The 26,460-nt window shown below is 40.1% G+C and overlaps 1 protein-coding gene across 9 annotated transcripts in view; it reads right to left on the reverse strand.

Moving 5' to 3' along the window:
• The window catches only part of TENM1 (teneurin transmembrane protein 1), a 918,261-nt gene that overhangs the window by 174,716 nt on the left and 717,085 nt on the right, over positions 1–26,460 (reverse strand). For all 9 annotated transcript variants that reach the window (XM_044937195.2, XM_044937198.2, XM_006065013.4 and 6 more), the window contains one exon: positions 10,437–10,653. In XM_044937195.2, the coding sequence (XP_044793130.2) occupies positions 10,437–10,653 (217 nt within the window). The remainder of the gene's footprint in view (positions 1–10,436; positions 10,654–26,460) is intronic.

Below are 26,460 nucleotides of genomic sequence, written 5' to 3' on the forward strand. Positions count from 1 at the left end.
GGAGTTCCCATCTTCACAGGTGTAACACCTTTCACATAAATGAGATCAAAGTGCTTTATTAGCAAGTAGCAACAATCTAACTTCTCACTTGGGACAACAACTGCACAAGTGATAAGCAAAGGAGGTTGCTTACGAAAAGTAATGTGGGAAGACAGAATCACAAGGGATCATGGCAGAGCCAAACCACTCTTGGGTTCCTTTTCCAAATGTGGGCAGGTTATGTGCAGTGCCTCCCTTTAGAAAGAAAGGTGAACACAGACATTGGCAGGTGCTGATGCTTTAGAAAGAGATTTCCTCAGTCCTTAGTTTATTCAATTTATTCAGCAACTGTTGCATTGTGTGTTTACCAACCCCAAGTTGTATATCTGGTATAATGTCTTTCATATTCTTAAAAATACACACAGATTTACCATATGTAAATAGACTTGGAGGTCCATAACTACTAGATTTATGAAAAAGTTAAACACAAAACATATGGATTCAAATTTATTCCTCAGCAAAATTACGAATGATTATGTCACAAACCTTCTGGGGGAAGACCTGTACATAGACTGTGAATGTTAATTCAATGAATGCTTTTTAAATTTTAATTAATTTATTTATTTTTGGCTGTGCTGGGTCTTTGTTACTGCACTCAGGCTTTCTCTAGTTGCAGTGAGTGGAGTGGGAGCTACTAGTTGAGGTGCATGGGCTTCTCATTGCCATGGCTTCTCTCGTTGCAGAGCACGGGCTTTAGGGTACACAGGTTTCAGTAGTTGTAGTGCATGGGATTAGTTGCTCCTAGGCATGTGGGATCTTCCCAGAGCAGGGATCAACCCCACGTCCCCTGCACTGGCAAGGCAGATTCCTTATCATTGGACCACCAAGTGAAACTGAAAGTGTTAGTCACTCAGTGGTGTCCAACTCTTTGTGACCCCATGGACTGTAGCCTGCCAGGCTCCTCTGTCCATGGGATTCTCCAGGCAAGAATACTGGAGTGGGTTGCCATTCCCGTCTCTGGGGGATCTTCCCAACCCAGGGATCAAACCTGGGTATCCTGTATTGCAGGCAAATTCTTTACCATCTGGGTCATCAGGGAAGCCCACCAAGGAAGTCCTCAATGAATGCTTTAATATTGCAGTAACATTGCATTTCTTATAAATATTCTAAAATATAAGGTTTTCTTATCTCTTCTTTTTCATAATTCCAAATCAGGACACAGTTTCTATATATTTGATTTCTTTTAGGGTCAAACACTAATGGATGAAGATCTGCTATTTTTTTTTTCTTTTCATAACTAAATGGTCAATGGCTGTTGCTGATTTCTCTTTCTGGAGGCTATTCAGTTTGAAGTACTCAGCTTTTCTCAATAGTCCTAGAGGACAGGCACCCCATCCACTTATCAGGAAAACCTGGTACAGTAACCAGTGTGTAGTAATTCCTTGAGAAAGGTTTGTTCTACCTTTCTGTTTCACACAAGGCCACAGGATCCTGATTCAGTGGGCCCTTACAAGTGACAGCCAGGCTCTACTGCATAAGGGTCCAGGTGGCAGGAAATGTTCACGTCACAATCAACTAACATATAGATGAATACTATGAGGTCTCAGCTCTAGTGTCATCTCCCCAGAAGGATTTCCCAGACCACTCTGTCTAAAATGGTCACTCTTTGTCCCTAACCTTTCTTTACCTCAGTCGACAGTACCTATTCCTACCTGACATTTACCTTTTTCATTATTGTCAGTTTTCTTCACTGGACTATATGTGCTGTGCTTAGTCGTTTAGCTGTGTCCGACTCTTTGCAACCCCATGGACTGCAGCCTGCCAGGCTCCTGTCCATGGAATTTTCCAGATAAGAATACTGAAGTGGGTTGCCATGCCCTCCTCTAGGGGATCTTCCTGACCCAGGGATTGAACCAGGGTCTTCCGCATTTCAGGTGGATTCTTTACCATCTGAGCCACCAGGGAAGCCAATTTGTCTGCTGTAGTCCGGGGCCTAGGACAGGGCCAATACATGAACCAAGTCAACACTGCCATTTTCATCAATCTCAAGATGAAATGATTAATCTTCCCCAAATATGGATTATCTTGAAAGAAATTGTAGGATCTATCATTACAAATGATGCCAAAGTATGGTTAATGGGGACATTTTTTCACTGTGGTGAATGGGAGTTTTTTTTGGGTGATTGTTTTTTCCCCTTGAATTCATCTAACACGAACATTTCAAATTGTATTAAAAATTATTTATAGCTCCGGATGTCATAGGATGAAATGTCTTGCAAATAGTTAAGCTGCTCACTGTCCAAATAAGCTTTGAATTTTTTCTTGCAAGTCACCAATAGACTCCTGTGAGTGTCCATTTTAGCAGCTCCTCATGCTTACCTGACTCAATTAGTCACATCTCTGAATGACTGCTGAAAACTTCCAGGTCAGTCTCCCTTCTGAAATTGTTTAATGACTTTGTCTCATTTGATAGAATATGTCTTCTCTTACATCCATTTAGGTTACCTGTCTACTCCAGCAAAGCAGCAGAATTTGGGACTCTGAGTTGATGAAGCCCAAGCTACTTGATGTTCCATAATCCACAGAATTTATTAAAATTTATAATTAATTTAATTTTTTATGTATTTACATGAAATTTTGACTGCTTCCCCCACTGGAATGTAAAGGGAATTCTGTGAGTAAGTGGACCCTGTTTCTTTTGTTTACCCCCATCTCTACAGTTCCTGGTACAGAGTGGATGACTCAAGAAATATCTGTTGAATAAAGGAGTGAACACATATCTTCATCATTTTGTAAAAATAAGTTGATAGCAGGATATTAGATTACATTAGGGAGAGTAGAGGACTTTGGTAAATATTGTAGAGAAATTTAAAATCCTCAGTAACTCTGGAAATATTAATGTATGAGTAAAATGTACACTTCAAAAACAATAATTTGTATCTGTCAACTATGGTTATTCTTAAGTCTTTAGTCTAATCCAAGATCAGCAACTTCTGCAGCAATGATCATCTTCCTGCAGCCTTTCTCTTAACCTCAGTCTTGATTTAATAACTCATTTGCCATTCACAGGATTTTACATGGTATATGTTCCCAAATCAACTAAGTGCAGAAAAACATATTTTATTAAATAAGTTATGATAAGTAATTATGGCTGTTACCTGGTATCATGAATAATCAGGTGTGTGCATCAAGATTTCATTATGGAGGGGAGTGTCATAAAGGAAGGGAAGGACTTGGGTAAATAAACAGTTATCTAAGAAGGCCATACTCAAGGCATTTGCAGCACCTCAGTTGTTTTGGGGTGCTTGTCTTGGGTTTTCTCATGAGCTGGAACACCAAAGTTAGCCAGTTCACAGCAGTCTTCCTACTGACTCCCTGATACTGCTCATTATTTTCTAACTTTTTCTTGGTTCTAAGTTTTGATTATCAAGCCCACTGAAGGTAGAGAGCATTATTGATGGTTACACAAAGTTATAAACGATGTCAATTATGGACAGGCTCTGCCAGTGGTGGAATGTCTCATAAGTTAAAAAAAAAACAAGAGTAATTACTTTGCTACTGTTATATAATCACTTCATCTTTTATGAATTTGTTCCTGTGCTATTTGGAGAACAGTAACCTTACCTTTAGGCTGCTCCGACATTTGGGAATTAACTAATTTGAGGTCCTAATATCATCTGTGTGTTCTAGGCAACCAAAATGAGTTTTTCATTAGTAAATATGAGAAGAGCACTTCAATATCACTGCATCTATGTCACTCACTCATCCACTCATTTTTTTTAACCTCTTTTCTGCCAAATCCTGTGTTAGAATCTGGGGATATGGTGGTGTGGTAGATTAAAGATGGTCATACATTCTTTGATACTTCTGTCCATAAAAGGTAGGATTTATGACCCTCCCTTTGAATCTGAACAACCTCTGTGACTACTTTAATACATAGTATATAACACAAGTGACATTGGTATGATTTTGGATCCAGGTCTTAAGAGACTGGCACCTTTTGGTTCCTGTCTCTTGGAATACTCCAACTTGGAGTTCTGAGCTCAGACAAACTCAAGGTTGGCTGCCATGCCCATAGGAAGCCTGAATGGAGAGGATTTAAGCAGAAAGAGGGATTCCTGGAGGCTAGCCAGCTCTTCTAGCTCCCAGCTGAGTTAGATTAGCTGAAAGCCCAAATATCATGGAGAAAAGACAAGTCATCCTGGCCACACCCTGTCAGAATTTCTTATCCTTCCTTCCTTTCCTTTTTCCCCCTGCCTTATTTTCTAACCCACAGAATCAAGAAATCTAATCATCACCAATTATTTTAATCCACTATATTTTGGAGGAGTTTGCTATACAGTGATAGATAATCAAAACAAGGGAACAAATCAGACTTGATCCTTGTCCTCACAGAAATCAGATTTAGCAGTGAGGATGGTTCAGAGCTTCTGTACTGCACATCCCAGAGTGGCATGAGAATTTAAAATACAGCAACTTCACAGAAAGTTAGAACCAGAAGAAACCTATCACCCTGCTCAACCTCTTCATTTTGTAGCCTGTGTTCTTGCCTGGAGAATCCCAGGAATGGGGGAGCCTGGTGGGCTGCCGTCAATGGGGTCGCACAGAGTCGGACACGACTGAGGCGACTTAGCAGCAGCAGCAACGCCACTGTCATGGGCTTTGTTTTTGTTTAGTTGCTCAGTCGTGTCTGACCCTTTGTGACCCCATGGACTGTGGCCCACCAGGTTCTTCTGTCCATGGGATTCTCCAGGCAACAGTAGAGAGGGTTGCCACTTCCTCCTCCAGGGGAGTTTCCTGACCTGGGGATTGAACCCGTGTCTCCTGCACTGCAGACGGATTCTTTACCCCTGAACCACCAGGGAAGCCCTCGTATGCTTAGCGCTTTTCAACTGGGCTAAGGATTCCAGAAGAAGCAGGTGCATGAGACTGCCACACCACACCCAGCAGCAGCGCTGTAAATTTTAAGATCTTCAAATTGTTCTTAAAACTTACTCTAAGTGACGAGCATAATAGTAAAGTGCCTCTTAACATCCACATCTTTCTCACAGAAAGTGGACGTTTTGTTTCCACTATGGTGGGACCTGGGAGTCTGTTAGCCTAAGGTGTGAGGCAGAGTGTCTATCAACTTACTCATGAGGTGCACGCAGGCCCCTTAGTGAAATATTGGTGGAAATATCCTTCCATTAATCTGATTTCTAGTTCATGCTCAGTCATTTTTTTTCCTCTTAGTTAAGATAGGATTTTTACAGACTCTCAGGGAAACAGATCAGAAAGTAAAAAAACCAAAACACTTGAGGTCTTTCCATGGAAAGCTAGAGAAGCTGTGTAGTCCAGATGTTACAAACTCAAATGCCAAGAGGGTCAGGCAGGACATTAAAAGTGTGGGAGTTGAGCCAGGAGCAAGGGAACCAGTGACTGGTGAGCTAGAGAGGCATGCCATTGACATTCCAGAGGGGTGGCTGGCCCTCAACTCTGGAACACCTATACCAGAGATGTCAAATTTTGTCAATTTTCTATGAATTGAAGACATTCCAATTTTTATGTTAGATCTCTTAGTTTTTAAATGTTGGGCCAAACAAAATACAGCTGTGGGCTGATAGTAAGTAAGGCCTGATGTAGACACTAGACGTGGATTGATGTGTGGATCAGCCTCTTGTGGCTACAAAACAGACAAATGAGTTTGGCCAGACCTTGCTGTCAGCGGTTGCACTAACCCCGGTAGGATTTTGTTTTTTAAATGCACTTCTCCATTAGTGATGGCGAGTGAAATGTCTGGGTTTGCAAATTACTGCTGTCGTTTAGTTTAATGTACTCTTGTTTTTACATATTTATAAAAACCTTTTACATTATTAATAGTGATTAAATGCTTAGACACTGAAGATCAATAATGCTTCTGTTCACCTATTTACATTATTAAAAAGTAATAAGTCATACAGGGCGTGCAGAATATGTCATTTACTTTGTAGTCATGTTTGGAGTCAGTTGAAAAAAAAGAAAGAAACTCAGGCTACAGGGTAAAATGTATTTAAGGAAAAAACGGTAACTGCCAGGCTTGCTGGGAGACTCTACTGTGGGCAAATGGCATGTTGCCAGTGACATCACACCATCAGGGGCACATGAGGTCCACGTTCCACGTGCTCTCACATACCAGTGCAGAGAACTCACAACAAGAAAGCTAGTCTCACTTGGACGCTCAAGGATGAATAGCTATTTAGCCTTTATGCATCCTTGCAACAGTCAGTCACCTATATGCCACCATCTTTAACTCACAGGCCTCTGATGGTGGTAACACTCAGCAGCAAGTCCTCCGTGTGGCTCACAGTCTGCCAGTAGGCAAATGAGCCCCTCAGCAATGATTTCTTCATCTGCCTCCCCAGCTATCATTCAATTATATGGCAAAAACCTGAGAGCAAATTGGATTCCCTGATTACAGTACCTGTGTTCTAGATCTGTCTGAGGAGAGCAACCCCACAGTCAGATATGTATGAGGACCAAAAGTCTTTAGCCCAGCTCTCTAAGGAGCCAGAGTGGCTCAACATAGTGGTTTAGAAGTCTGGCTCTCAGTATGAATCTGCTTGCGTTCAGATCTTGGCTCTGACACTCACTGATTGTGACCTTGGGCAAGCAACTTGATAACTCAGTTATTGTTTTCTTACCCCAAAAGTGGGGATCACAATGGTACCTACCATATCAGGTTTTTGTAAGGATTAAATAACACATGTAAAAGCGTAGTATGAAACCTGACACAAAAGAAGTGCTTAATAACAATTTACATGTAGCAAAAGGCCCATTTTACCAGTTGTTCTACCGAGAAGTTCATTAACACTGGCTTCAACTTTGTAAATAATATCAGCGAAATATCATTGAAATGTGTTCAAATGAGGTGGATTTTACAATATTGCCTGGTTTCCAGATGTCATTCATCCTGTATAAATTAGATCTATAAATACATCTATAAATAAGATCTATAAATTAGGTCTATAAATAAGCCATCTATCTATGGCTTATTTAAAAACAAGTTGAAATGAGGCAGCAGTGGTGTAACAGAAAGAAAACAAGAGTTACTGCATAGGAATAAAACTACCATGTGACCCACTGCTGGGCATATACCATGAGAAAATCATAACTGAAAAAGACACATGTATCCCAATGTTCATCGCAGCACTATTTACAATAGTCAGGACATGGAAGCAACCTAGATGTCCACTGACAGATGAATGGATAAAGAAGATGTGGTACATTTATACAATGGAATATTACTCAGCCATAAAAGGAGTGAATTTGAGTCAATTCTAGTGAGGTGGATGAACCTAGAGCCTGTTATACAGAGTGAAGTAAGTCAGAAAGAGAAAAACCAACACTATGTATTAGTGCATATACATGGGATCTAGAAAAATGGTACTGATGAACATATTTGCAGAGCAGGAATGGACACACAGATGTAGAGAACGGACTCGTGGACACAAGGGGAAGGAGAATGTGGGATGAACTGAGAGAGTAGCATTGACATATATATATATATATATATATATATATATATATATATATACACTACCGTGTGTAAAATAGACAGCTAGTGGGAAGCCACTATAAAATACAGGGAGCTCAGCCCTGTGCTCCATGATAGCCTAGAGGGGTGGGATAGGGGGTGGGTAGGAGAGAAGCTCAAGAGGGAGGTGATATACACATATATACTTACAGCTGATTTGTGTTGTCCTATGGCAGAAACCAATACAACATTTGTAAAGCAATTATCCTCTAATTAAAAAAAAAAGAGTTGCTACAAAACAAGGCTATTGGCTGTGTGATGTTGGACAATTATTTAATCTCTCTGGACCTCAGTTTCCTCATATATAAAATGCACCAAGACAATACATACTTCACAGGGATACTGTGAGGATACAATGAAATAATGTTTGTTTGAAAGCTGCACAAACTAAAAAGTACAATAGAGATGTAAGAGCTTATAACTATTATTACTTATACTCTACATGATCAGAGTTGGATTTATTTTATCCAGAGATACTCTGAATAACACTGTATTACGTGTTGATTTTTTGGAGGAAATACCGTTAGATTGCTTGTCCTCATCTATTTCCCTTTTCTGACAGATTAGAGATGTGTGTCAGAGCTGAGACCACTGGGTGAAGGAGACCGCAGTTCTGAATTCAAATGCGACTTTCAGAGCTACTTGATAACTTGGAGGCTTTTACAAAAGAATAAGGAAAACTCAGTCAAGCCAGGAGGAGGAGAAGGGCATTAAGCACCACAAGTAATAGGTTTGCTCACTCTGTGACTGGCTGGGAAACACTGCTGAAGCATGAAGCCGAACCACAGGGGCTGGAATTTCTCTTCACTTTTCTAAGTTTATTGCTCAAATGACCTCCTCCGGGTCACAATAACTTGGCTCCTGTCTCTCTCAGGTCCTGACTTTCTCCCTGTACTTGAGTTCAGTGAGTCAGTTAAATATGTGTCTCCATGTCATGGAAGTTGTTATTTCATTTACCTTCTTTTCTTTGTTTCGACTGAATTTCCTTAAGCATGAAGGTTTTTTTGTTTCCTTTGTTCCTCTGGAGTGCAATAAATAAGCAGCAGCAGCTGCTGCTGCTGCTGCTAAGTCGCTTCAGTCGTGTCCGACTCTGTGCGACCCCAGAGACGGCAGCCCACCAGGCTCCCCCGTCCCTGGGATTCTCCAGGCAAGAACACTGGAGTGGGTTGCCATTTCCTTCTCCAATGCAGGAAAGTGAAAAGTGAAAGTGAAGCATCTACTATCTAAATAAATACTTTGACTACAGCCATTTGAAATCACCCCAGACTTGTTAATGAACTGGGGGATACTTCAAAATGGAGATGACTGAGTCTCTTGGAAGAAGGCAAACTTAGACTAGATCCCTGGCAGAGAAGGACTTTCTTGTGGTGCATCAGCATTTGAGTTTGGGGTTCTGTTTAAAGATTTAAAAGGTTAGAACTGCACATAATCGTAATGAGAAGCAACTAAGCCTGTGCACCACAACTATCAAAGTCCACATGCTCCAGGGCCCGTGAGCCACAACTATGGAGCCCACGCACCACAACTCCTGAAACCCACGCACCTAGAGTCTGCGTCCCACAACAAAAGAAATGACTGCAATGAGAAGCCTGTGCACGACAACAGACAGCAGCCCCTGCTCGCCGCAGCCAGAGAAAGCTGGTGCATAGCAACAAAGACCCAGGGCGGCCAAATAAATAATACAAAATTTAAAAAACAAAACAAAAAAATAACAGATCAAGAAGAAAGAAAAAGAAACATAATGAGAAATGTTTAAGTTTCAATAACAGTTCTGGCATACAATTTGGGAGAAGGATGTTGACTGTTTTAAATTTCCATGCACGTGTTTTTTATCCCTTTCCTACTGTGCGCAGGGGTCAAGACTGAACTGTAATTTTCTTAGATTGTCACTCAGATCAATATAAACTCTTGACTGAGCTTTTCTCAGGGACTGATAATACCGACCAGGATGCGACTGTGTGGGTGGGATGTAGACAAGTGGTTCCGGACAAATACTTTCCATATTTTTTTTTTTAACTTTCTGTTTGTAATAGTCTAGAAGCTACTGAAATATCAGAAACAGAATGAAGGGAAGACTCTATATTCCATGCTGGGAGTGGTATTTCTTTTTTATCCTCTGGTCTTTATTGCATCTGAATTGAACTTGCAGCTGCCACAACCATCTTTCTATCAAACCTGAGAATGAAGTTTCTGCTGAAGGTGGTAGATTAGAGAAATGTAAAGGACCTGGGGCCTTGATGATGGTACTGAAGCCTCAGCTGAGCCAACCCCTGAACCCCACAACTGCTGGACTTTCTATTTTGAGAGATAAACATCCTTACTGTTTAACAACAATATTTAAATATGTTTAACTGTGGCATGAACAAAAGAGGACCTTTTTAAGCGATCAGAAATATTGACTTACTTATATCTAGTGCTAATGGCTAAAACCTATCATTGCTGAAGATGAAGCAGAGAAGGACAATGAGCAAATTCATGTTATTACATTTCAAATAAGTAAGTTAATTTAAAAAAAATTTCATCTAATGGGTTGGATTTTGGTCTCAGGCCTTTAGTGACAATTCACACATTTGAGCTTCCCTAGAAGACAGATTTTTGCAAGTCTTGCATTTCACTTTAGAATATCAAATGCACCCAATTCTCTCATCTGGAAACGTTTTACAACCATAGAATAAAACTTAAAATTTAGTTTCTGAAATTCAATAATTTTTCAAGGGATCAATCCAGAAGATAAACAATAAATTTGTAAATTATACTTTTGTTTTTGTCATTAAAAGCCTTGCTTACACTTCACCATGAATAATATACATCATGTGAGTTTTGTGCATATATGTGTGTGTTTCTTTCACAGTTAAAGAAAAACATGAGCACTGTTCATTAAGGAATAAAATAAATACATATATACCTGCTGTCAAATGAGATCTCTGGAGGAATGACATGAGTACTGTCCTTGCCAATAAGGAATTTGATTCGATCATAGAAGAGTCTTAAAGTGTGCTGAGACAAGAGAGATTGGCTTTGCTGAATGAGGTCAAGAGGATCTGGTGAGCCCTGGCAGAGAGGACTGACATAACAGTTGCTTTGTTGACAACAATCCGGGTCCACACAGTCAGTCAAACCATCTGAAAAAGAAAATTTTGAAATTTAGCTTCAGGAGAAACAACATAATATAAAATATGCACAAATGGAGAAAAATCTAGAATATAGCCAAAGGTAACTGTCCATGTTTTGAGTTTAGAATCTGTTAAATTCACATATTTCTCATGATTTATCTATCACTCTCTCTGAGTTTACATGGCACATCAGTGAAATCCAAACTATTTTGTTCATAAATCTTTCCTTCCTGAGTCCTCCTACAGTACTACATTGGTTAGCATTTGAAGAGAGTATTCTATTAGTTACCACTTTTTAAAAAATTAATTTTTATTGGAGTATGCTTGCTTTACATGTTGTCTTAGTTTCTAGTGTTCATCAACAGGAATAGACAAAGGAGATGTGGTGTATATATACACAACAGAATATTACCAATAAAATGGAATGAAACTGGGTCATTTGTAGAGACATGGATGGACTTAGAGAGTGTCACACAGAGTGAAGAAAGTCAGAAAGAGAAAAATAAATGTCATATACTAATGCATATATGTAGAATCTAGAAAAATGGTATAGATGATCCTATTTGCAGGGCAGGAACTGAGATACAGATGTAGGGAAAAACATACATGGATATCAAAGGGGAAGAGGGGTGGAAGGTTTTGGGAGATTGATACATATACACTGCTGATATGATGTATAAAATAGATAGGGTTTCCTTGGTGGCTCAGATGGTAAAAAATACACCTGCAATGCGGGGATACCTGGGTTCAATCCCTGGGTTGGGACGATCCCCTGGAGAAGGGAACTGGCCCCATTCCAGTATTCATTGACAGACTTTATTTTCTTGGGCTGCAAAATCACTGCAGATGATGACTGCAGCCATGAAATTAAAAGATGCTTGCTCCTAGGAAGAAAAGCTATGACCAACCTAGACAGCATATTAACAAGCAGAGACATTACTTTGCCAACAAATGTCCGTCTAGTCAAAGCTAGGTTTTTTCCAGTAGTCATGTATGGATGTGCGAGTTGGACCATAAAGAAAGCTGAGCACCGAAGAATTGATGCTTTTAAACTGTGGTGTTGAAGAAGACTCTTTTTTTTAAGATATAAATTTATTTATTTTAATTGGAGGCTAATTACTTTATAATATTGTGTTGGTTTTGCCATACATCAACATGAATCCGCCACGGGGAGGGAGGTGGGAGGGGGGTGCAGGATGGGGAACACATGTACAGCCATGAATAAGACTCTTGAGACTCCCTGGGACTGCAAGGAGATCAAACCAGTCAATCCTAAAAGAAATCAGTCCTGAATATTCCTTGGAAGGATTGATGTTGAAACTGAAGCTCTAATACTTGGGCCACCTGATGCGAAGAACTGACTCATGAAAAGACCCTGATGCTGGAAAAGATTGAAGGCAGGAGGAGAAGGGGATGACAGAGGATGAGATGGTTGGATGGCATCACTGACTCAATGGACCTGAGTTTGAGCAAGCTCCGGGAGTTGGTGATGGACAGGAAAGCCTGGCGTGCTGCAGTCCATGGGGTAGCAAAGAGTTGGCCATGACTGAGTGACTGAACTGAACTGATAAAATATATATCACTCTTTTGAAGTTTCCTTCTTCCTCAGCAAGACCCTCCCTTCAGGAATATAACTATTTCTTATATTTTTTTGAATTTATCACATCATGTACATTTCTGAACATACAATTAACAAAGGCTTACCAACCTAAATTTGTCTGTACTTTAAAAAATTCTCCCAACATACTTGTCTAGTCCTAACTGTCACAATAGAAGTTGGTATCCTTATGGTGACAAAATTACCTGGAGAGCTTGACTCAATTACTGGAGAATTTATTAAACCTGTATATTCTGCAGTCCCACCTATTAAAGCAGAATTTCCTCAGAGCCCAGGATTATGCCATACTTAATCTGGGTGATTCTGAAGCATACTAAATTTTCAGAACCACTTTTTTTGAGAATCTGTAGAAGTGACTAGAACTTACTTGTCCCGAACAGCATTATTTGAGGCATATACTAAGGTAACTTCCTGTATTTAGTGATAAGTGACTCTCTTTCATTCCTAGGCCTTCACCATTTATTCCAGACTCCAGAATCCAGGGTTGTTCCAATAAATATATCACATAAAAGCTTCATTCTTTGGTAGAGGAATGATGTGGTACACAGGGGTTCTAGGTGGAAGGGAGACTTGAGAATATAGTCATTCCTTGGTATCTGAGGGTGATTGGTCCCAGGACCCCCACGGATACCAAAATCAGAAGACACTCAAAAGTGAAAGTGTGAGTCCGCTCAGTTGTGTCTGACTCTGTGACCCCATGGACTCTAGCCTGCCAGGCTGCTCTGTCTATGGGATTCTCCAGGCAAGAATACTGGAGTAGCTTGCCACTCCCTTCTCCAGGGGATCTTCCTGACCCAGGGATCGAACCCGGTCTCTTGCATTGCAGGCAGACTCATCACCATCTGAGCCATGAGGGGACTCACTCCTTTATATAAAATGGTATAGTATTTGCACATAACCTATGCATATCCTCCTGCATACTTTGTCATCTCTAGATTACTTATAATGCCTTTGTTGTTTAGTGACTAAGTCCTGTCTAACTTTTTGTGACCCTGTGGACTGTAGCCTGCCAGGCTTCTATGTCCATGGGATTTCCCAGGCAAGAATACTGGAGTGGGTTGCCATGCCCTCCTCCAGGGAATCTTCCCACCCAGGGATCGAACTGCATTGGCAGAAGGATTCTTTACTACTGACCAGGGAACTAATACAATGTAAATACCATGTACACAGTTATAAGTATAATGTAAATGCTATGTAAATAGTTATGAGGGGTGCGTCAAATTAAAGTTTTGCTCTTAGGAACTTTCTGGAATTCTTCTTTTTTTTTTCCCAAATATTTTTGATCTGCGGTCAGTTGGATCCACAGGTACGGAATGTGAGGATACAAAGGGCTGACTGTAGGTACACAGCACTGTGTTAGGCGCCTGGAAAGTAAAAAGCTCAAACCAACTTTTTTCCTGTTTTTAGTAGCTCAGAGCTTAGTAGGAGGAATAGGCACACAAAACAGCTGACTCTTACACTTGTTAAACCTGCAATAGGTGTTACAAGAGAGTTAACTGCAAAGAGAAGGGGCTGGAGAGATTAACTGAGCATATAGACACTTCATTCCACATCCAATACAGAAAAAAAAATTAAGGTCCTTGCAAGGTCCTTAAAGCAGACAAGTAGCTCTAGTGTCGATGCTTAACAAGGATAAATATAAAGATGCTCAACTTCTTGCTTGCCGTGGAATAGGGAGGTGCGGATGGATCACGGCTCCTTAGGCTGATGATGAAAGTCACGGGCACGGGTTTCATGTGGCTCTTTTGCTGGCTCGCAGGTGCTGACAAGACTGCTCCTGTTGAGCTGGAGGGGGAGGCACCACAGCTGGAGGCAATGGAAGCCAGGCACACCAAGGGAGTAGGCATTTGGAGCAGTAGCCCCAGGGCACCCAGGAAATATTTTTCCCCACATGAGGTCCTTTCAAATTCCCTGTACCATAGACACTACTTTGATTTAAAATGCAGTTTGCTGCTTTCTGGCCTCCGCTGTTAGTTCAGTGTATTTTTGCCCCCGATTTTTGCTTTTCTGTATATATGTTTCTTTTTCACTGATGAATAATTGTTAAGTGTGGATTAGTTTCACTAAGAGGTTCCCTTCTGGTCCCCTTTCTCCCCTCATTCAGCAAATTTTATGAACAGATTTTCTCTAGATTGTAGATGCCACAACCACTTCTCCCTCCAGGACATTGTTCATAGCCTCCTCTTAGCACCTTCCCTCTTGACTCTGCTAATGAAACATCCGATGTGCTGAAAAGCTGGCAAAAATATCAGTCTGATAAAAACCATTTTCCGATGTCTGGAATTGTGCATAAAATACTAAACAATGAAAAACTGCTTTTTCAGATGGGCAGTCACCTTTATCTTTCAATTGGCAGCAAATGCAGCAGTCATAAGATTGGGCTTTCAGAGGTTTCAGTCTGTCTACCACACAATTCTAACTTATTTTTGAAAAGAAATGGATTTTAAATAAATAGTAATGCCCAAATGATCTTCAAAACTGGAGTCTAAAACTAAACACAGAGCCAACTGAAAATTTGGACTCACATTCTCATAGAATTATGTGCTATAAATTCCAAGCTAATGTTTCATATGCCATAATTGTCTATTATACGGGGTTGACCCTCTAAGACCTCTGTTTTCTGAGAGAATAGTACAACTTCTCTTGAATCTAGAAAGGCTACAGGCAAGCCAACCAATAATGGTATGCAACCCTTGAATTATAATTCATAGGTAAGCCCAGTACATGGGCAAAGATCTACTTACCAATTATCACATTGGATAACACTCCATACAGTATGTCTAGACTGTTACAAAGAAGTGTAAATGACAGTCACACTGCTTGTGTGTGGGTTGCTTTTTTTCTTCCTTTGGCTATTAATGGATCTTTTATCTTTCTGAACTGGAAGCTGTGGCAGCCTCCTGACAGCCAGGCTCAAGGTGTCAGATATGGACACATGAAATGTTAACTTATTTTACTTTTGGGGCCTATTCCCTTTAAAGGAATAAAAATAAAAGCAGGCAAAAAAAAGGGGAGGTTAAATTGTCTTAAAGGACTAAACACAGCATTCACTGATCCTAGCTTTGCCAGCCAGGTAAGGGCCATTCCAGCTGGCTCAGTTGGCGATCATGAAGATCAAGGACACTGATTTCTTCAGAACATTTCTTCACTATTTAACTTTTACCTATTAGATGCATGCCCTTGGTTGAAAGCCGGATTGAATAAGGGAATATGAATGATACAGGGAAAACCCATATTTTCCTAATCCTTAAAATGAATTTACAAATATATATCATCTTAGGGACAGCACCCATATTATCACTTTGATGAAAAGGGGCAGCTAGTTCATGGTAGGCTATCCAAAAGGATTTGGCAACATGTATAGATTAGTAAGGGGCTTCTCAGGTGGCACCAGTGGTAAAAAACTTGCCTGCCAATGCAGGAGACACTAGAGAAGGGGGTTCTATCCCTGGGTGGGGAAGGCCCCCTGGAGGAGGGCATGGCAACCCACTCTAGTATTCTAGCCTGGAGAATCCCATGGACAGAGGAGCCTAGCGGGCTACAGTCCATAGGGTTGCAACGAGTTGGACATGACTGAAGTGACTTAGTACGCACACATGCATGCAAGCATGCATAGATTAGTTAATGGCCTTCCAGGTAGCTCAGTGGTAAAGAATCTGCCTATAATGCAGGAAACGTGGGTTAGATCCCTGGGTCAGGAAGATCCCCTGGAGAAGGAAATGGCAACCCACTCCAGTATTCTTCCCTGGGAAATCCCATGGACAGGGGAACCTGGAGGGTTGCAGTCCACAGGGTCACAAAGAATCGGACACAACTTAGTGACTAAACAGCAGCCGCAACAGCATAGTTTAGTTAATACGTGTCAGGTATGGCACTAGGTACTCCCATGTATATTATTTTAACTAAATCCCTGTGACAACCCTGTTCGGTAGACATTCTCATCTCCATTTCACAAATAAATGAGGGGAGGCCGAAATGTGGCTGGAAGAAATCTGGGAGCCATATTAATACCCAGTGTTCTGACTACAAATAACATGCCTGACATTATCATCCAAGCAGTATTACTAGTACTACTGACCTCGGTGTAAGACCTCCAAGTGCCTGATTAATATAATATTTAGCTATTTTAAAAATATTTATTTAAAAAATAAATAAATAAAAATATTTATTTAGTTGACTGTGCCAGGTCCTGGTTGTGGTACATGGGATCTCCAGTCTTCATTGAGACATGCAGGATCTTTTAGTTATGGCCTGTGGGATCTAGTTCCCTGCTGCTGCTGCTGCTAAGTCGCTTCAGTTGTGTCTGACTCTGTGTGACCCCAGAGACGGCAGCCCACCAGGCTCCCCCGTCCCTGGGATTCTCCAGGCAAGAACACTGGAGTGGGTTGCCATTTCCTTCTCCAATGCATGAAAGTGAAAAGTGAAAGTGAAGTCGCTCAGTCGTGTCCGACTCTTAGCGACCCCATGGACTGCAGCCCACCAGGCTCCTCCGCCCATGGGATTTTCCAGATCAAACCCAGGCCCCCTGCATTGGGAGCAGAGAGTCATAGACGCTAGACCACCAGGGAAGTCCCTTAATGTAGTATTTAGAACACATGAAGTGGTTAAGGTGAAAGAATCAGACAACTTTGGTCTAACCTTGACTTTGCCATTTACAAATCAGTGCAACTCCTGGATTCTGTTTCCTCATCTGTTAGATGGGATGAGTAGAGGGCTGTTGTGAGGATCATCACATGCTATCATGATCATATTAGCACAGTGCTTAGGGTTTAGTAGCTAGCACTCTCAATAAATGTTACTTAGCTATGGTCATTAACCAAATTCTAGTCTGTACAGACAACAAAGAGTCCAGGGACAGAGTCCTAGGGGTAGATGTTAATGGTCTGCAGTGGCAGCTTAAAATGTTCAGACTCACTTTTTTTCAAGTTGCCTTATCACTGACCAGAGGGCAATTAACTTCTCTGTAGCATATTCAGTTCATTAGAACTTGTTCATTTTGTGAACTCTGCTTCATTAGGTTGTCAGATAGGTAGCAATCTATGTGGCTCTAAATGGACACTAATGCTACAGTAAATCTTTATTCATTGAATTTCACAAGTTCAGAATTTGTTATCATTTGGACAGGGGCTGGACTGAAGCTTAACCTTTTCAGTGTGTATAGAATAGAGGATCTGCCAAGCAAATTAATAATGAAAAGGAAATTGAAGGGCTGATCATTCCAATGATTCAGTTGAACAGAATCTTCTCAGACATTTAGGAATCTACAAACAGTGGACTAATTTTGAATCATTCATAAATATTTACTAAAGCAAGGCCTCTACTAGGCAATCCTGGTAGCTTCATTGTTGCTCTTATAAGCATCAAAGGTAATATGATTGTATTTCCTTTGGAAATAGTCTATAATTCATCTTTTTTCATTTACTCAGGCTGACTTTTACCTTAGTATTTTGCTGCATTAGTAAAAAAACAGTGGGAGAGGTTCAAGGGCATTTGCAATGTAACTGCCTAAATCATTGTTATTGCTATAACCTATACATTTACTTTTCTGCATCAGGAAAGTAAATTGTTTATATTCCACTAATGTTCACATCCTCCCCACCTGCCATCAATGGCTTCCACATTGCTCAGAATAAAAGCCAGCGTTCTGACAAAGACCTGCTTTCTCATAGTCTGGTTCTCCACCATCTCTCTTACCTCACCTCCCTCCCATTACCATATCCCACAACCCCTTCACCACTATTTCTATGCCTGGAAACTTCTCTCCAATGTTAATATGGCCCACTCCTTACTTCATTTAATTCTTTACTCAAATGCCACCTTCTCAGTGAGGCTTCCTCTGACCACAGTATTTAAAAGTTCACCTCTGTTGCACATTCCTATCTTGTTTTAACCTGTTTAAAAATTTCTCCATAACACTTAACAGCTTCTATCATACTGTTTAAAAAATTGGGGGGTTTATTGTTTGCCTCTCATAACTAGAATATAAGATCCATGAAACAAGGATTTAGTCTTCTTTATTCGTTGCTATTTCCTCAATGACTAGAACAGTGCCTGAGTCCAAGTAAGCATTCAATAAATATTTGCTGGATGAATAAATGGATGTCTTAAAAGTCCTATTTATAGGACACTTATAAATGTACCTAGAAATTAATAAATGTTCAATTAATGCATCAAAATATGTAAGTTACAGATGGATTCTTCGTTGACACCACACCTTTATTACCCACTTTATATTGAAAGTGAAAAAAGGTTAAAGTGTTAGTTGCTCATCATGTCCGACTCTTTGCAACCCCATGGACTATAGCCCTCCAGGCTCCTCTGCCCGTGGAATTCTCCAGGCAAGAATATTGGAGTGGGTAGCCATTTCTTCTCTAGGGGATCTTCCCAACTCAGGGATTAAACCCAAGTCTCCTGCACTGCAGGCAGATTCTTTGCTGTCTGAGCCACCAGGAAAGCCCTACTTCAAACATTCTTATTCATTCTTACCACAAGCAGGAAGATGTCAAGTATTATTAGCCTTAGTTGATAGATGATGTGACAAATCCAGTTATAGAATGGTTAACTGAGTTATAGAGTTTAGATGTTCCAACTTCCACTTATATCTGGAGTCACTTGGCAGTTTAGGTTCTCATAACTAAGATGATCTTCTAATAAACGAGTTCCTTGGAAATGAGGGGGGTATGGTCAGAATAAAAAATAATATGCTTCCAATGCCAAGCCTCTTTTCTCAGCCAAAGCTTAAAAGTAAATGGAGGGGCCCTTAAACAGAGCAAATGTTATCAATTCACTGCTCCTTCTATTTCATTTTCCTATTTATTAAACACTGCAGGATGCTGCTGACATTCAAAACATGAGGCTTATTGATCCATGAGCTTATATGTGTTCATAATTCACCCATGGTGCTGATTTCTAGATCTAGAAACACTACATCATTAAACTGGCTTGCAAATAGCTATTGTCCTTAATGAATGGTGACTTGTTATGAAGAATGATTCCTGGAAGATCATTCTCTTTTAGGCAATTACCTTATTGATTTTACCAATGAATATGAATATAGCCCACTGGAAGAGTTTATATAAGAAAAACTTTGACAAACAGGTGACAAATACTTAAAAGATAAGAGGGAAAAAGGCTGTTTTGATTAAACACTCCTATTATGCATCTTTTTAACCTCTGTGACAATCTTTCCACAGTATAAAAATTCACCTTCCTTCCTTTATAACTTGAGTGAATCAAATAATCTTTGATAGCTGATAATTTTAAAAATTTACAATGTTCTCTATAATCTGCCAGTGCCTACCTTTATAGTCTCACCTTCTACCAATCTCTCCTTGACTCACTGTATTCCAGCCACAATAACTTATCTTTCACTTTCTAGAAGAGTCTAGTACAGTTTCACCTCAGGGCATTTGTACATCCTGTTTCCTTGGCCTGGAACATTCTTCTTCTGACTCATGTCAGGCCTCCCTTGCCACATAGACCTGGTTAGGTTCTGCTATACATGTTTATAGCACTCTAAAAATTTTATGGCACTCTTCACAATTGTAAATATATACTTAATTGTGTGGTTTCTTGTTTAATATGTAAACCATAAACTTGTGAAGGCAGAAAGTCATTTGTCTTTTTCTCCTTAGTGTCAAGCACAATACTTGGCACAAGGCAGTGATGAATGAATGGAAAACTGGGTACCCAATTTGAAATGTTGGGCTGAAAGGTAAATATTTGAATCAAACATTTGGATCAGCACTATCCAATAGAACTTTCGCCATAGATAGGAATGCTCTAGATATGCCAGTATTCTTGCCTGGAAAATCCCATGGACGGAGGAGCCTGGTGGGCTGCAGTCCATGGGGTCACTACAAGTCGGACATGACTGAGCGACTTCACTTTCACTTTTCACTTTCACGCATTGGAGGAGGAAATGGCAACCCACTCCAGTGTTCTTGCCTGGAGAATCCCAGGGACGGGGGAGCCTGGTGGGCTGCCGTCTATGGGGTCGCACAGAGTCGGACACGACTGAAGCGACTTAGCAGCAGCAGCAGATATGCCCTAACACAGTAGTCACTAGGCTTGTGTGACTATTGAGCAATTGAGATGTGGCTAGTGCAGCTGAGAAATGAGATTTTTTAAGGTTATTTCAATTATTTTTAAATAGTCACATGTGGCTAGTGGCTACCATATCAGACAATGCAGGTTTTGAGATCTCCAAATAGATGATGAGTGATCTACAAACTCAGCCAAAGAGTACAAAGAAGTTTGAAATTTTTACGAAGTCCAATTTATCATTCTTTTCCTATTGTGGTTTCTTTCCTAGCTTTTATGTTTAAGAAGTCCTTTCCAATCTTGAGATCTATCACCTATACTTTCTTCTAATTGTGTTTGAGTTTTCTTTTACTTTCAACTCATTAATCAGCTTGAGTATTTCTATATATTTTATTCTTTTGGAATATGGCATAAATTGAAAACCTAAGTTTTTTTTCTTAATAGTTGTATCAATTCAGTTCAGTTGCTCAGTCATGTCCGACTCTTTGAGACCCCATGAACTGCAACATGCCAGGCCTCCCTGTCCATCACCAACTCCTGGAGTTTACTCAAACCCATGTCCATTGAGTCGGTGATGCCATCCAACCATCTCATCCTCTGTCGTCCCCTTCTCCTCCCACCGTCAATCCTTCCTAGCATCAGGGTCTTTTCAAATGAGTCAGCTCTTTGCATCAGGGGGCCAAAGTATTGGAGTTTCAGCTTCAACATCAGTCCTTCCAATGAATATTCAGGACTTATTTCCTTTAGGATGGACTGGTTGGATCTCCTTGCAGTCCAAGGGACTCTCAAGAGTCTTCTCCAACACCACAGTTCAAAAGCATCAATTCTTTGGCATTCAGCTTTCTTTATTCAACTCTCACATCCATACATGACTACTAGAAAAACCACAGCCTTGACTAGACAGATCTTTGTTGGCAAAGTAATGTCTCTGCTTGTTAATATGCTGTCTAGGTTGGTCATAACTTTCCTTCCAAGGAATAAGCGTGTTTTAATTTCATGGCTGCAGTCACCATCTGCAGTGATTTTGGGGCCCAAAAAAATAAAGTCTGACACTGTTTCCACTGTTTCCCCATCTATTTCCCATGAAGTGATGGGACCGGATGCCATGATCTTCGTTTTCTCAATGTTGAGCTTTAAGCCAACTTTTTCAGTCTCCTCTTTCAGTTTCATCAAGAGGCTCTTTAGTTCTTCTTCACTTTCTGCCATAAGGGTGGTGTCATCTGCATATTTGACTCAGCACCACTTACTTCATAATGCTTCTTTTCCTACTGACTTCTGATGTTTGGCTTTATCAGATAGTAACTACTTGTACTGGGGTGTGTTCCTGAGCTTTTATTTGGTTGTATTGGTCTGTCTACTCTTACATTAGTATCACTTTGTTTTAATTACCATAGTTTAAAATTATTCTTTAACGTATGATAGTTCTAGCTTGTTCTCACTATTCTTTGTTTTAGCTATTCTGATTCAGTTAAAACAATGTCTAAACTTTTCTCACGTCAATTCATATGAGCCTGTAATATATGGTGATTACATTTTCCAAATCCTAAATCAGGACACTAGCTTTATTAACAGCAGTGCTTCCTAAGGCCCACCTGACTTCACACTCCAGAATGTCTGGCTCTACGTGATTGACCACACCATCGTAGTGGTCCGGTTCATTAAGATCTGTTTTGTACACTTCTTCAGCGTATTCTTTCCATCTCTTCTTGATCTCTTCAGCATTTACTAGGTCTCTACCATTTCTGTCCTTTATTGTGCCCACCTTTGGGCAAAATATTCCCTTGATATCTTCAATTTTCCTGAGGAGATCTCTAGTCTTTCCACTTCTGTTGTTTTCCTCTAGTTTTATGCACTGTTCATTAAAGAAGGCCATCTTGCCTCTCTTTGCTATTCTTTGGAACTCTGTGTTTAGTTGGATGTACCTTTCCCCTTCTCCCTTGTTTTTTGCTTCTCTTCTTTCCTCATCTATTTGTAAAGCCTCCTTGGATAACCACTTTGCCTTTTTGCTTTTCTTTTTCTTTGGGATAGTTTTGTTCACTGCCCCTTGTACAATATTACGGACCTCCATCCATAGTTCTTCAGGCACACATAGTTCTTCAGATGGAATTCTGGTAGAGGTATTCAAAACCATAAAGGATGATGCCATCAAGGTGTTACACTCAATAGGTCAGCAAATCTGGAAGACCCAACAGTGGCCACAGGACTGGAAAAGGTCAATCCTTATCCCAATTCCCAAGAAGGGTAAGTACTAAAGGATGGTCAAACCATTGAACAATTGCACTCATCTCCCATGCTAGTAGAGGAGGGCCTGGCAACCCACTCCAGTGCTCTTGCCTGGAGAACTCCCATGGATGGAGGAGCCTGGCTGGCTATAGCCCATGGGGTCACAAGGAGTTGGACATGAGTGAGTGACTAAGCACCCATGCTAGCAAGGTCATGCTTAAAATCTTGCATGCTAGGCTTCAGCATTATGCAAACCAAGAACTTCCAGATGTCTAAGCTGGGTTTAGAAAAGGCAAAGGAGCCAAAGATCAAATTGCCAACATTCACAGGATCATAGAGAAAGCAAGGGAATTCTAGAAAAACATCTACCTCTGTTTCACCAACTATGCTAAAACCTTTGACTGTGTGGATCATAACAAACTGTGGAAAGCTCTTGAAGAGATGGGAATACCAGACCATCTTACCTATCTCCTGAGAAACCTATATGCTGGTCAGGAAACAACAGTTAGAACCCTGTATGGAACAACTGATTGGTTCAAGATTGAGAAAGGAGTACGACAGGGCTGTTTGAGGTCACCCTGTTTGTTTAACCTGTATGCTGACTACATCATGAGAAATGCTGGGCTGGATAAATTACAAGTTGGAATCAAGATATGTGGGAGAAACATCTACAATCTCAGATATGAAGATGATACCAGTCTAATGGCAGAAAGCAAAGAGGAACTAAAGAGCCTCTTGATGAGGGTGAAGGAGGAGAGTGAAAGAACCAGCTTAAAACTAAATATTAAAAATACTAAGATCATGGCATCTAGCCCCATTACTTCACAGCAAATAGAAGGGGAAAAGGTGGAATCAGTGACAGATTTCTTCTTCTTGAGCTCGAAAATCACTGCAGATGGTGACTACAGCCATGAAATAAGGAGATGATTGCTTTTTGGCAGGAAAGCTATGACAAACCTAGACAATGTGTTGAAAAGCAGGACATTACTCCATTGACAAAGGTCTGTACAGTCAAGTGGTCATATACGGTAGTGAGAGCTTGACTATAAAGAAGGCAGAACGACAAAGAATTGATGCCTTCAAACTGTGGTGCTGGAGAAGACTCCTGAAAGTCTCTTGGACTGCAAGGAGATCAAACCAGTCAATCTTAAGGGAAATCAACCCTGAATATTCATTGGAAGGACTGATGCTGAAGGTGAAGTATTTTGGTCACCTAATGAAAATAGCTGACTCATTTTAAAAGTCCCTGATGCTGGGAAAGATTGAGGGTAGGAGGAGAAGAGGGCATCAGAGAATGAGATGGCTGGATGGCATCACCGATGCCATGGACATGAACTTGGGCAAACTTTGGGAGATGGTGAAGGACAGGAAGGCCTGGCATGCTGTAGTCCATGGGGTTGCAAAGAGTTGGACATGACTGGGTAACTGAACAACAACAACAAAAATGTGGTTACCATAAGGTTAAGTCTCCTCTTTCAAGCACAAGATTGTGCACATGCTGGGTGCTTGTTGACTAAAGGGATACATGAGGTTAAGACATTTGATAGATTTGTGATTTCTGTGGTAATTAGTTTATATATATAAAATGCAAAAGAGAGTTTTCTCTTTTCTTGCATATTAAAAAAATCCAAGTGTTCTTGGTTCTGTTTTTACTGTTTAAGGAGTTCTAAGGTAGCTCCGAGACCTGTGACACCCACATATTCAATGTAGCCCAATTAGTTACCAAGAGTCACAATGCACTGAATCAGAGTGTAACTAAAGTCAGAGCTGCAGGAAGTAGCAGTAATATTAATGACTATTCAAAGCTGATTGCAATGCAAAAAAAACAATCCTGCCATTCTTTATGCATCAGCAATGATATGGAGTAATGAGATAGCAGCTACTTGAAGCAACTGCTTGAAAGTTACTGTAACTTTTTTTGGAAACTGAAGATTTCTTAAGAATTAACATTAAAAAAAATAAGGACCATATTTTTCTCCCTAAAAGGTTCAATTGGTACTTTCTGATTTAATTAAAACTCACACACCTACATGCACAAACAAGTATGCAAATATTCATCATAAGGCATATCCAACCATTCTGGATGGCTGGAAATGAACCCTGCCATTCTGGATAGTTGGAAAACTGAGACCAACAAATAAAGGGCATTTAATGTATTCTTAGGGGTATTACTTAAACAGTATAAAAACACATTTATTGTCCAAAATTTCAGTCATGGGACTTTCAGAGGCTATTTAATCCATCTATTTAATCTATCTTTCCATCTCAAGGAAGAGCTAAATATTTATTTGCCATCAGTATCATCTTAATCCAACCAAGGAGCCTCCCTCTCCTACTCCCTAAAGAGACAATCATAAAAATATACTAAAATCACATTGGGTCTTTCATTTTTGATTCTCACATAGATGCACATTTTTAAAGAAATGTTCGTAGGTCAAAACAGATTCAGCAACATCTTCTATAACTTTTGCATCTATATATACCACAGATATTGAAATTTGCTAATCCACTATTTCATTACTATTTAATTGATCCATTCATTAAACATTTTTTAAAATTTTATTTTATTTTAAACTTTACAATATTGTATTAATTTTGCAAAATATCGAAATGAATCCGCCACAGGTATACCTGTGTTCCCCATCCTGAACCCTCCTCCCTCCTCCCTCCCCATACGCTCCCTCTGGGTCGTCCCAGTGCACCAGCCCCAAGCATCCAGTATTGTGCATCGGGAGAGGGTGGGGAGATTTGGGAGAATGGCAATGAAACATGTATAATATCATGTATGAAACGAGTCGCCAGTCCATTAAACATTTTTGACTCCCCTGAGGTAAAGTTGAGGCCACAAAAAATGCTTGATAATTAAACATTCAATTATTTTTTTAAAATAAAGCTGTATATTATTAAGGGAGGAAACTTACTGTGGCTCAACACTGAGTCAGAAATTTTACTTGCATAGGTTGTTAAAGTATTTTCTGAGCATATCATTTGAATCAATATATCAATTGAGAAATTTCTATCACTACACCTTCAATCCTTTTTGTAAGTAAGCAGACTACCTAGGTTTACACTCTGGCTCTGTCATTTACTTTCTGTATGATCTTGAGCATTTTATTTAACTTCTCGGTGCCTCAGTTTCCTCATTTGTACAGTAGAGTTAATAGTAGTTTCTACCTCATGGAGATTAGGTGAAATAATTCACATAAAGGACTCAGCACAGTGCCTTGTACATCGTAAGCACAATACAAGTGAGCTAATATTACTAGTAATTATATTTGGCACCAAACTATGGACTCTGGGACTTCTTTGGTGCTCCAGTGGTTAAGACTCTGCATTTCCAATGCAGCAGGTGTGGGTTTGATCCCTGGTTGGGGAACTAGGATCCCACATGCTGTGTGGTGTGGCCAAAAACAAACATAAAAAAATAGACTCTGGGTCACACTTAATATGTAACAAGAAAACAATATAGACAGGATATAATTAAGTGCTGGATTGTATGGTGTATATGATAAACAGCATGGTAGACTAGGGTGGTGGATGTCAGGCATCATGGGAGATACAGCTTGAGTTGGAACTTAAATGATGGACTGAGAATGATGGGTGTAGAGGATGAGGCTTGAAAAAGAAGATGAGTCTTGGTGAACCATAAAAGGCAAGTTAATAGTTGATCAGTGTACCATTTAATTGAAAATCTCACTCTGGCCTCCCAAACAAAAATTTTAATTTAGATAGGAAGGAACAGTCTCTTCAGAAGATGGTCTGTTATCCTTTGTGTTGACAGAGTGGTGATTGGTGTAGTTTATCATCTCTCAAGTAGTTCACATGAAATATCTTGTTTAATACTTACAACAACCCTATTAGACAGTTATTATTATCAGACCCATTTTGAAGATAAGGAAACTGAAGCACAGAGATAGCAAGAAACTATTCCC

Source organism: Bubalus bubalis, chromosome X (genome assembly GCF_019923935.1).
Source record: "Bubalus bubalis isolate 160015118507 breed Murrah chromosome X, NDDB_SH_1, whole genome shotgun sequence".
Taxonomy (NCBI): Eukaryota; Metazoa; Chordata; class Mammalia; order Artiodactyla; family Bovidae; genus Bubalus; species Bubalus bubalis.